General features: G+C 34.6%; 2 protein-coding genes across 2 annotated transcripts in view; both read right to left on the bottom strand.

The window, feature by feature from the left end:
- Nucleotides 1-6,338: 6,338 nt before the first annotated feature.
- Nucleotides 6,339-6,880, bottom strand: LOC112512743. The gene has a single exon (XM_025118863.1). It carries the CDS (start codon nt 6,514-6,516, stop codon nt 6,370-6,372), a length of 147 nt encoding a protein of 48 aa, XP_024974631.1. The 5' UTR covers nt 6,517-6,880; the 3' UTR covers nt 6,339-6,369.
- A 1,597-nt stretch (nt 6,881-8,477) lies between these two features.
- Nucleotides 8,478-12,832, bottom strand: part of LOC112512592 (probable 3-hydroxyisobutyrate dehydrogenase, mitochondrial) — a 13,641-nt gene continuing 9,286 nt past the window's right edge. Inside the window, exons 7-10 of the mRNA XM_025118641.1 lie at nt 11,017-11,159; nt 10,228-10,312; nt 9,779-9,858; nt 8,478-8,727 (exon numbers count right to left, since the gene is read on the bottom strand). Coding sequence (XP_024974409.1) covers nt 8,640-8,727; nt 9,779-9,858; nt 10,228-10,312; nt 11,017-11,159 — 396 coding nt within the window. The 3' untranslated portion in view covers nt 8,478-8,639. The remainder of the gene's footprint in view (nt 8,728-9,778; nt 9,859-10,227; nt 10,313-11,016; nt 11,160-12,832) is intronic.

Here is a 12,832-nt window from a genome sequence, read left to right as displayed (position 1 = left end):
TGATTAAAAAATTATTAATAAATAATATTAACATATAATGCATAAATAAAATTAATTAATAATTTTTGATTTAATATTAATTATATTAATAAAGATTATAATGTAAAAAGTGTCAAAGAACTCTTGCAATGCTACTTAAAGTTACCTTATAAGCTACTTTTTGTTTACTCAAATAGGGTTTGTGAAATAAATTCAAAAAATAAGTTATGTTATATTTGTCAAATATGTCCTAATAAACGTAGTTATCGATTTCGTTTTGTACTTCGTTAAGATTCAAATTAACCACACCACCAAACTATAAATGTGATAAACATGTTCGTATTAACATTCAATTATAAATTTATGTTGAATTTGTGCGGATATCTGTTTATAAGGAATGTTTTTTTAACTGAAATGTAGAGATTATTGGTTTGAAATACTGGATATATCTAATTTGATCCAGTAAATAACTAATAGTAATATTTAAAAGATACAATCAATCAACTCATCAGTTGGATTGAATATGACTGGTTGCTAAAATCCAACATCTAATGAATAGCTATATTGAATCGCTTCTCCCCAAATACATTAGTGTGAAAAAATAACCAACCCTAACATTACATACCAAAAAAGGTTTTAGTATAGGCAACATCCAATGGCCCAACATCAACTCATGTTCATTTTTGGTACAAAATGTTCATCTTGGTTTCGTAAAGATGGACAATAACCGATCATTAAACCAGACCCAATCGTCGTTCATCATTCCACAACCGGTCCTAACAATAATAACCATACCCTCCTGAAAAAAGTGGTAACCATTTACAATTGGTTCATAACCGCACACTAAGACCCGATTCTTTTAACTAGGTTTTAAATATATCTTATTTCCGAATATTTCAAATAAACTCAAGATTTACTAGATAAATAGAATTATATATTTTTTGTCTGAAAAATTGTATTTCAAATAACCTCAAGTGTTGCTTGTTTTTAAAAAGTGCTGAAGTGTGAAATCTTATTTCACTTCTGATTGATCTGAAAGCAGAATCAATAAGATTGTTTGTTTTTTTAAATCGAGAAATGTTTTTATATTTATTTTAACAAGATTACACCATCGTCAATTTTAAATACATTCAAATCATACCAAAGTACATCATTTGATCCAAACACAATCGAAAATATGCACCAATTATCACAACAACTAAAAATCGATCTTCATTTACATTCAATAGTCATTAAAGCAGCCCGACTCTGTAAAAAGTTCAATAAACATAATTTAGTTTCATTATAGCATAACAATTTCTTAACTACACATAAACCCTTTTAACTTGTCATCATTATGAAACATAGAATCCATATTTTGATCATTCAAGTGACACTAATTTCTAAAGACAATAATGAGGACAACAAACAAACAATACAAGAACAAAAAACATCACATATACCCAGATTGGATGTCTTTGGTATACAACCCAGAAATTGCTACAACATGTATAACAAAGAAACATGCACCCAAGAACTGAAGTTTCAGAACAACACCTGATCGAGCGAGTCAAAGATCGAGATTGGATGGATTGAGAAACTTAACCTGAGATCGATTGAGTACAACAACAGGAACCGATTGAAGACGGCAAGAAGGAAGAGGACTGATAGGTTTTCCATTTGGGGGATTGAGAGAGATTCGAGTGATTGAGCATGATCTGGAGCGATTGAGTGTGATCTAGAGTTTATTTGATTGAGATAGATTGGAGCAACTGAGAGTGATCTAACTGATTTCAACGAGGGGAAGCGTTAAGCGCCAAACAGAGGAGGGGTTACCTCTTATTATTTCAGAACACACTTTGGTGGCGTTTGTTTTTTAAGAGGTGCTGAAGTCTGATTTCACTTCTGATTTTTAAGAGGTGGTGCTGAAGTCTAAAATCTGAATCAGTCAAACTGTTTGTTTTTGTAAACTGACAAACGTCTGAAGTCTGAAATCTGAATCAATAGTTTGCTTTTGAAATCTGAATCAATATGTATAATTTCTGATTTCACTTCTGTTTATGTTCCCAATATTTCTTTAATTCTTCCTTCTCCTCCACATCAAGTCTTCCATCCTCAATCTCCACCCTCATCCCACCACCATCAACCACCGTCCACCACCACTCCTTCTCTAAAATCCAACGCCCAAATCCACCTCTAAAATCGAAGCAAATCTCCATCATGATGAAAACTACAGGGACGAAAATACCTTGATTCACGAGGATAAAAGTGCACAACTACTGGTTTGCACAGGAACGAAAACACAGTGGCAAAAACCCACAGAGAAGAAAACCCTCTTGATTTGGATCGGATTTGGGTCGATTTGAAGCCACCAGAGGCGATCGAGGGTGAAGTCGATCGATTGAGACGGTAAGGAGGGTGAAGTCGATCGATTGAGAGGGTGAAGTCGATCGAATGATGAAGTAGAAATCGGTTCTCTGGATAGTTTTTAGGATTAAGAGGAAAATAAGTGGCTAGGTTATCACTTAATTTTTAAGAGGAAAATAAGTGATAAGTGGCTCTGAAAGAAAAAGAAAAACAAACAGTCTGAATTGCCTTATGTCTGACCGAATCAGACATAAGTGGTAAAATAAGAGCTTTTTTCAAAAAACAAACACCACCTTAGACTTAAAGAGGCTCTTATCATAAAAGAAAAACAAACAATCTGAATATCAAACATTTTACTAAATCAGACATAAGAGGCTCAAACCTCTTACCAAATCAAACATAAGAGACTATTAAGTGGAAATTTTGAAAAACAAACAAACAAAGCTTTATTCTTAAAATTTTATTTTCACATTCCATCAAAGTGTACAATGACAATCACTAAACACGAATCAAGTTATAAGAACATGAACAATTGCTTGATTTTGAGCTTTCAGAACGTATTGGTTCATGTGAATAAACCACTAACTCAAACACCCACCGTTGTTCATCGGTGAAAAAGATGGAAAAAAATTTCAAAAAAAATCATAAATTCATACTAAAGAATATTTTTAAGCAGCCAGATGTTGAAACCTATCTTTTTTGTATTGGTGATAAAAGTTTTAAGGCATAAACTCCATCACAAATTCATACTCTATCGACACATAAACACATTATAATTATATAAAAAAAACCTAGCCTTTTGTAGGTGGAACCTTTGTCATCGATCGATACCTTTTCAAACGGTTCAACTTCATGGCAAAGAAAGTTGTATACTAATCCACCAAGTGCGATATAATAATATCTACATCCACACAAACTCAAGTCATCAAAAACCTGCAAGAAATACAAGAATTACATTAACTCTACTCTTTTAACAAACAACCATCAACATAAGCAAAAACCAAATATATTTGTTCTGCAAGCCGAGGGTTTACACGGAAACAACCTCTGTATCCCTTGGTGGAAACTATTAGCCACCCTGCCTCTGTGTGGGATTTACTAGATCTGTTTAAAACCCGATATAAGTGGGATCATGAAGCTGCTTGCAAGCAGATTGCAAGATTTATCCACCCTTCTTGTGAGTTATGACAATCAGGAATGCATACTAACAGGGATTCACACTAATAGGTCAAGATATTGAAGTTTTTTTTAACTTCAGTAATAGAAGTGTTTTCTAGACTTTATTTTATGTATTTACAAATGTATACAATCATTAAAAGAGACTCATAATCATGTTTATACTTAAATACATAATTTACTATAGGATCATTAAAGTTGCATTTGGTACATGGATTGGACTAAACCAAACGGGATTAGTTGTCTACATGTTGTTCGGTAAGACTGGTACAGGATGAGACAAAATGTTAAAATGATCAGTTTGTCCCTAGAGTGTAGCATTTAACGTTCTTTTACCACATAATAATTATAAAAGAACAATAATTGTATCATCTTTGGAAAACTTCCCAACTCCGTGTATGTCAAATCCTTAAACTTAATGTCTTCAATTTCAAGTAAAAAAGATAGATAATCGAACACCCACTCCGACAGGGACTTCCAATAGCATAATGAGCAAGGACTATTTAAACTTAACTAGGGTTTTGGCATTTGTATTAACATAAAACAATGGAATCATATGAGAAAAAAAATGGTATTGTGAATAGGGTTTCAATCAGAAAACACAGTCGTAAGATTGCTTGACTTGGGTGGTTGGCATCATCAAGTGCCATTGTTGTTAATAGGGGAAGCCGGAAGCCTCAAAGTTAGGGTCATTTAGATATATAACTTTAAATGATATTTTAATTAAATTCATGACCTCCTAGACCTATTATAAGAAAAATGACTTCATACTCATCAGAAGGTCATGAATTTAATTAAAATCTCATTTAAGGTTATATACCAAAGTATCTCCTTGAAGTTATGGTGGGATTGAAGAGAACAAAAATTAGGGTAAAAGTGTCCCATGTTGTTCCAGGGTTTTTGGTGGGACAAGAATATATCAAATTTGTCCCACAGTGTCCCAAGTTTATGCCTTGTTAAACGTGGGGAAAAACCTTTGTGTCATCTTGTCTCAAGTACCAAATGCATCCTAACATGATATTCCATATCCATGCCAAAAGCTTTTTGTGAGTCACGTTTGTTAGGCAAGCAAGCACGAGTACTTCATATACTAGGTATATTCTTGGTTTAAAAATAGATGGTTATAACCCTTAATTATGACTCACGAATATTTCAACACTTACCTTGCTCCTCGATCGTGTCACTCAAATCTAAAAGTTAAAAGTTTCTGTTAAACATGTTACATGCCCATGTTCAAACTCAGTTTTAGACTTCTTTTGAACCAATACAAGTGATAATGCTAAAGAATACTTCCAATTTAACAAACTATATGACTTCCCATCAATTTATCCATGAAATTTCTCATCTATTTGCTCCTTAGCAGAGTAGTGTCGCTGCACAAATGAACCATCATTTCTATTTTGATGCAATTCTAACCAAGTAAGGTGTTTCCAGCCCAGAAAACAAAGCCAGCAGTCCTTACACATAAGCTTTAATGAAGGGTCTAATATAGAAGCCTTATTCGTAGGAGCGACAATGTGGTTTTGTGACTTCAACATTTCTTCAACAGAACAACCCTACATATTTTTTTCCCAAGTACTAAAAAGGATTAGAGAACTACCTCATCAAATATGAAATTACATCAGCCACCAAACTAGTGAGGGAAGTGTTAGCATTCCCCCTCGGAGATGTGTGGGGGGCACATTATGAGACCGAAAAAGTTGAAAATTGATTGGAGCAGCATGAATGATGTCTGCCAAATAATAATAATCCCTCTACCCTAAAATAAATGTCCACAATAAAAAAAACACAGTTTTAGAAATGTATAATCATTACACATTTTACTTGACCAAATGAGAATTTTACCCTTATGAAATTTCTCCATCTAATCAACAGTTAACTATTCATGAGTCATAATTAAGGGTTATAACCATCTATTTTTTAAAGTGGACCCTTGTTTCGGGACAAAAAAGTGAACACATATTTTCAGATGGGGGAGTAGCAGCCTGACCAAAATAACTAAGAAACTCACATGAAGAAGAATAGCAATTAACTTTGACATGTTTCCAAATTAGGTAAAAGAATCAGTCATCTAAAACATGAGAGACCAAGATGCCCAATATATAGCATTGAGAGAGCCAATGACCAGAATTGCCACACTTTCTTCTTCCAGAAACTAGGAATGCTTCTTAGAAAATAACATGATCATCAAGCTTAACCATGTTCAGAACTTCAAACCTAAGTAAATATAGTCAAGTAGTTGCTTTGAAGAATGAAGACTCTAAATAACAACAACACTTCATCTACTTCCATACCATTATGCCTTAAACAAGATGGTATCAAAGTCACTTTTAATTTAAGATGGTATCAAAGTCACTTTCAATTTAATGTAGCATCCAAGAAATGCAAGAAGTCAAAGCAGTGTTGGAAGTGAAATGGGGGCACAAACTATATTCATCTGTAGTATATTGATATCAAAATATTTTCAGACTTGATATGTAGTCAGTCTCATCAGCCAGAAGCAGTGGCAACAATGATTAAGAGGGGGGATTTGAATGAACATGTTTATGGATTTTAAAATACCACAATCAGTAAGTGACTCGGAAATTTATCGTAGATCAACAATGGAAAATTCATGCAATTAGAGGGTAACAATAAGCAGAAAACCCACGAATCCAAAATTTATGGATTAGTATTAGTAGGGCTCAATTTGAACATGTTTATGATATAGTTATTGGGTTCAAACCTAAAGAATATTTAGATGGTAACAGTCAGCAGAAAACCCACAAATCAAAAACTTATCATCAGTAAGCATAAAATTGCTTCAACTTTCAGGTTATTGGGGAAAAATTGCTAACCAGATCAATGAAAAGGGTAGCAAATTCCAACCTAACCAACATGAAATGGACCGATATCGCCAGTACGAAGTGAAGCAGCGATTCCATCAGCAACTGTCAAGCAAGAAATCACCCAACCACTTAGCGCCATCCACACCATATTCGCCATCCAGAGTGTCATACTCCACGGCACTGCCATAATCTTAAATCCCCCACTCTACTGCTACTGATGCTCCTTTATCTTGAAAATTGGTTAGGAATTCACAAGGTTTTGAATAATACCAACAAACGAGAATCATCAATTCGACGAAAGAACTTTTATTTGAGCATTATTTCAAACACCAAGTGTGCATAAACACCGACACCCCTATTACGTGTATGGTTATCAATTAAGAGACGAATAGGAGACAGATGTTAAGGTATGGGTGAGAATATAATACATCAAGTAGGCGAATTTAGGATAATTTTGACAAACTTCTGCCACTAAATCACTCAATCAAGAGAACAACAACGCTAAACGTAAAGATAACTTCATCTATCGTTTTATTTGAAGGGTCGGATTGTTGAGAAGGACAGCAATGATAAGAGATTAGGATCAGAAGCGTCGAGGTAAGATCCACCGACATTATCAGATTAATCCTTAAATGGGTGTTTGAGATTGTTTGAAAAAATAATTTATTGAATTATTTTGGTGAATCGATAATAAGTATTTTTGAGTGTTTGTATAAACAAGTTGTATCGGTGTCAAACTGATAAATAAGTATTTTTTGAAAAAGTTAAATCCTTCTGACTTATAATAAGTTGATAAGTGTTTTTTAGAAAAAAAAAAAAAAAGTTATTTCAAATAAGCAATCTCAAACTCCAAAATGAATAAATTTGAGAATAAAGGTGATCATTTATTACACTTCACATCATTAGTATTCTAAATTAATAACTATATTTCTCAAGGAGTCCCGAGAGGTTTCCATAAGAAATGACAAAAGGAACGGAAAGGGTGGACATTGGCTGCTTTGAAGAAGTTGAACACACTTGAGGAGACGAGCAGGAGTGAGGACGAGGATAACCATAGAAAAGAGACACCGTTGAATGATACATTCGTACCTTAGAAATTGAACAATTAAGAGGTGCTTGGAACGAATCCAAGGCTATTAACATTTTACTAAACGAGTTTCAACTCCGACCTATTCAGAGGTGGATTCCGAATCAAACCCTAGAAAATGAACAATTTCATAGGTGCTTGAAATGAGTTGGAGACCATTTTTTTTTTAATAAACAGGTTTCTCCTCTAAGCGATTCAAATTACCAACGAATCCTATGGCTACACCCATATCTTGTATGTGATAGGTCGAGTTCAAATGGAAAGTAAAATTCGTTGGCTCAAGCTAGAAATTCGTCCATCCTATTTCAGGTCTCGCTTTTGACAAAATTACTTAAAGCCAAAATCAATATATTTTATAAGTCTAATGGCAACGAATTGCAAAAAAACATGTCACATGAGGTTCAAACAAGAAACTAAACATTTTATAAGAAGACGAGAAGTTTCAATATCATATATGATTACACGTATGGTACACAAGCTTAATCATATATGATTAAATACATGTTGCATTGACAACACATAAACTCTAAATCATATATGATTAAACACACCCAAAGGAGTGTAATCATATATGATATTGAGACTTCGCGCCTTCTTGCGAAATGTTTTACTTCTCGCATAATCCTTCTTATACTTTTATTTCCCCATTAGTTATAAAGTCTAGATAAAGACACCAAAATTTATAAGTCGAGGGTTTTCACGAAAACGATTTCTCCACTACTCTTTAAGGGTAGAAGAAAGGCCTGCATACATCCTTCCTTCTCTAGCCCTCTTTAATATATGTTATACGTAGTATGTTTATTTTGGTTCTTAAAGACACCAAAATGCAACCACAAGGGTGGTGCCTGATTGGTTTGAGCTTGACTCCAAATGTCAAAAGTACCAGGAGGTCCCAGGTTCAAATCCAAGAAGAAATAAAAATCCCCTTGTGGCCACGGAGGTTCAAATGCGATAACTTCGGGCTATCTACAAAGCAGGTGGTTGCCCTAAGATTAGTCGGCTCGCATGGCAGGTCATATATCCAGGTTAATTAAAAAAAAAAAAAAAAGACACACCAAAATACTTAGCAACATTGCCTGAATACTTGATTTTATTCACATATTTTATTGATGATGTGATGCTGAAACCTGAAAGCTAAATAAAGTGCCCGTCCATACATCATGCAAACCACATCTGGATATGCAGACAAGCCCTAGAACTAGGCAACTCATTCAACCATAGTATTACAATTCATCCTTGCCAGAATAGAAATGCCGAAAAGCGCAAGAGAAGTCCTTTGTTCCATGACCATCCTCGCAAAGCTTTGCGTATCTGTAACACAAGATAAACGATAACACGAAGTCTATAATTTGTTGATATTGGATGATTAGGGGAATGACTTTGTTGGAGTTACATATAGGTCAAACTTGGATAATTTCTTCTCGCTATATGTTGGAACCTCCTTTATCACCTCAATGGCTCTTCTCGAGAGTAATCTAATGTGGTTTCGCATATTTTCACATGGTATCAAACCCAGAGTCTACAACTCTAGGCACTCAGGACAACATGTGTTTGTCTAGTGTCTAGCCCCCTCTTGACATTGAGATAATCCATACCCGTCTAGCCTCTGTTGGATGGCGTGTTGAAATCCCAATATTGGCTAGACTTGGACAATTTTTTCTCAATATATGTTGAGACCTTCTTTATCACCCCCAAGAGATTTTTTGAAGAGTAATCTAATGGGATTCTACATATTCTAACACTATGGTAGTTACAAGCAACGGTTTGAACGAGGGAGGTGTTTGACATGAAGGCATGGTATTAGCTTTGAAGTGGATGGCTTGTTCCATTTCAAATGTCTACTCATATATCCCCTTGAATCAAAAAGGATTCTTGCTACTATACAGGATTTCCCAATACATCCACCTTACATGGTTCTTCATTCCAAACTAAGTGTCCTTGTTTCAATTTAAACTTGTCTCGAAATAAATGTCCATTTTAAATATAATAAATATTGATGATTTACTAAATTTCCAATTCTACCCTTTAATTATGAAGCACAAATATTTAAGAGTTGATCGGATGGTAAGAGAGAGAAGGTTTGCCTCTATCGTTAAGGGTAAAATTGTCAGTTCAGTTAATTAAAAAGTGTAATACTCACATATTTCTTAAACCAAGTCTTATTTTATTGTAAACATTTATTTTGGGATGGAAGGAGTATTATTTCTAGTCTTTTGCAAATTATAGAGGATTTTGGAGTGGTAATTCTAGCTCCATCCCTAACAAAACTGATGATCGACTCAAGAGTAAAACTAGAACAATGGAAAGCCCTCATATTTTCCGGTTCAATTCATGTTAGTTTTAATAAAGGGGTTGTTCTTACATGTCTTTTGCTTCAGATGCCAATGGGCATTTCAGACCAAGTTCTTTAGCTGATGATGAAGCAAGGTTCAAATCTTTAGCCTGCATTACATAAGATGGTTATGAGCATTCATGATGAGTACTGTAGGAATAGAGTCATAGACGTAGGAAGAAAGGTGTTCTTTTGTAAGTTTCCATGTATTCAAGTTAACGTTGACTGAAGTGAGGAATATGTAATGTCGGCATATCCTGAATTCATGTTAAAAAAGTTGCAATCAATGTGTAATGTAGATGATGACGGTATAGGATCTTCAAGTAAAGGCTCCCAAGTATTTCCTTATGCAACGATAAGAAGGAAAAAAGGAAAGAAACAGCCTTTCAGGACTAGGCATGAATCTAATTGGCATAAGAGGGAAAAATGGAAAGAAAGAATCAGATGGAAAAATTGCAAAACTAGGTAGGATCACATACCATAAGAGTAGATGCAAATCCACCATCATAATTTCTGGAGGAGGGCACCCCATCTATCACACCAGGTACGGGGTTATATGTATCACTGACAGGTACATAGATGATATTAGTATTTTTACAAGTTCTTCTAGAAACATATCTGGAAGCCAATCATAAATTCAAAATGACAGAATATAGAACAATAAGAATTATTTCTAGCATTTGGATGCTTAGTAGTAATAAGTTTGTGTTGCCATTGAGGACGAAAAAGCACAAGCCAACTACAACTCGGATGGTCGAGAGACAAAGCCTTTATAGAACTTCAAATTTGCATCTTTTGATCAGTAGAAGATGCAATTTTGAGTCAGTTCTAAGTAGTAATTTGTTTGTGTAGCCGCTGAGGGTCAAAAATCACGACCCAACCACAAATTAAATGGTAGAGACTAGAGATCCAAGCCCTTTTTTGCAAGCCAAAAGAAAAGCCCGGGCCTTTTCAGGCCTAGGCCCGACTTTTTGTGTGAAAATGGGCCCAATCGGACTTTTTAGAGCTTTTCTGGGATTTTCGGGCTTCTGAAAAAACCTTGGCTTGATCGGGATTTTTTAGGCTTGACTTGGGCTTCGGCCTGACTTGGGCTTCGGCCTTTTATTGCATCTCTAGTAGAGACAAGGCTTTATAGCACTTCAAAGCATTTTCTTATGAGTAGAAGGGCCTGATCACGGACAAAGTAAATTTAGTCTAGAATCATTGGTCAAATCCAGATTTGGCTTACAGAAAAGGGAAACACCATAATTTAAAACATCAAGTACTACCTACTCCAACAACGGGCAGTTGAAGAGTTGAATATTTTTGTTAGGGTACTGGCTGTAATGCCTAAAGACTGGCCAAGAACAAAGGCTTCAGAGACACCAAGCATACTCACAGCCATTGATAAGTTGTTGCAGATCTTAGCTGCCTGAACAGAAGTAAAACATCGACGCATGAAATCATACAGAAACACAAACAAATGCTAAAAGATGAAACTTCATGAGAACATATTATTGTAATAAACATTGTTCTTGGAAACAAGTATCTGTATTCGTTTATTATATGCATCTAGCAGAACATGAAAACACTTGGGCCCTTGGAACAGGTATGAGATTTCTAATGGGAAATCGATGTACAAAAAGCGATCAAATAATAACCAAATAAATAATATGGTACTTTCTTCTCTCGTTGCTCGAGTGAATAATTTCGTCTAATGAATAACACATGGAACATTATCTCATAAAAAAGTAATAAAAAGATATTGCAAAGTATTATAACTCAAGTAAATGTACCAGATCTTACAAGTGTGACATGATAGGGAAGAAAACAGAACAAACAAATTTTATTTGCAAATGGAGGAACTTGGTTCATACTCCCATCATCCTTTATTGTGTTGCACCTTCTAATGACACCAAAATCCATAAATTTCAAGCTCTCCATACCAACTCCATTCAAGAAAACATTATATATTTACATCTTGATAGGAGTATGATTGAGATATTAAAATGGACAATAAATTCTAGCACGGCATGAATGGTAGTGATTAGGATCCTACAAAAACTTAACAGCTTAATATATTAGTACAGATCTTAGAATTCATCAATAAAGTATACGTAAATTTTGACTGTCTTTAGGGTTTTGGCCAATTGACCAAGATAGTGTCTTTGAAAGGCATCAAATGACGAGGATGGTGTCAAATTGACTTTACAAGCCACTGAGTATTACAGTTCAGTGAGTCAAAACAGGGTTTGCCAGGGAAGTGCAATCTCATATTGCATCAGCTGACAGCACAATATGAGTGTGTTGAGGATCATGAGGTGCAGTGACTAAAATGAGCAAAATAAAACAGTGAAAGACAACCATGCAATTTCCATTCTTGATGCAGATTCAAACCACCACATTGGTAGTTGGCAGCAAGTTATTGCTGGGCTAGGATTAATTTGTTTTCTCGGTTCCATAAACAGCTACAATACCATGTAACATAAGGTTAAAATAATGCTTTGTTAATGGGCTAAGACGTGAAATCCTAAAAATATAAATCTAACATGGATATAAGTGTAGGCCCTGACAATTCAGATCAGGAATGTGAAGCACCACAGGTCAGAATATCAGATAGTTATTTCTTGGATCATCATGCACTACATGCTCACTAAATTGTCCCTTTTTGTTCAAATTTCCTTTAGCCAACAGATAGGACAGTCGTAATAAAGCCAGCTATAGATCTAACAGAAGAAACCCTTGGAATAACTCAAGTTTTTCCATTCATGTGGTAACAATATTAATAAAATTAAGAAATCTGCCCATCAAATTAAGCATAAAATGCTCCATGAGCTATACCCCTGGTCCTATCTGGCATTCTTATTTAACCTACATAGTTATAACAAGAATTGTTAATTATCTAACATAAATATATATGAAACATGAAATAATTTGCATCAATGCATCTCCTTTTTTTATAGAATACTAGAAGAGTACTCGCGCAATGCAGCGAGATACATCGTGTTTTTAATATTTCATTTTATTCTTTATCTCAGTCGATGTTATAATATGACTTTATGTGATTTTGAGAAAGCGATGCTGTTTTTATTTTTGAATAAAATA

The sequence above is a fragment of the Cynara cardunculus genome (assembly GCF_001531365.2).
Source record: "Cynara cardunculus var. scolymus isolate 2C chromosome LG 5, CcrdV1, whole genome shotgun sequence".
NCBI classification, from domain to species: Eukaryota; Viridiplantae; Streptophyta; class Magnoliopsida; order Asterales; family Asteraceae; genus Cynara; species Cynara cardunculus.
This window is presented reverse-complemented; position numbering and strand designations above follow the sequence as displayed.

Excerpts from the sequence above, each read along its gene's own strand:
- LOC112512743 (XM_025118863.1), bottom strand. The coding sequence starts at position 6,516 with ATGGCAGTGCCGTGGAGTATGACACTCTGGATGGCGAATATGGTGTGG.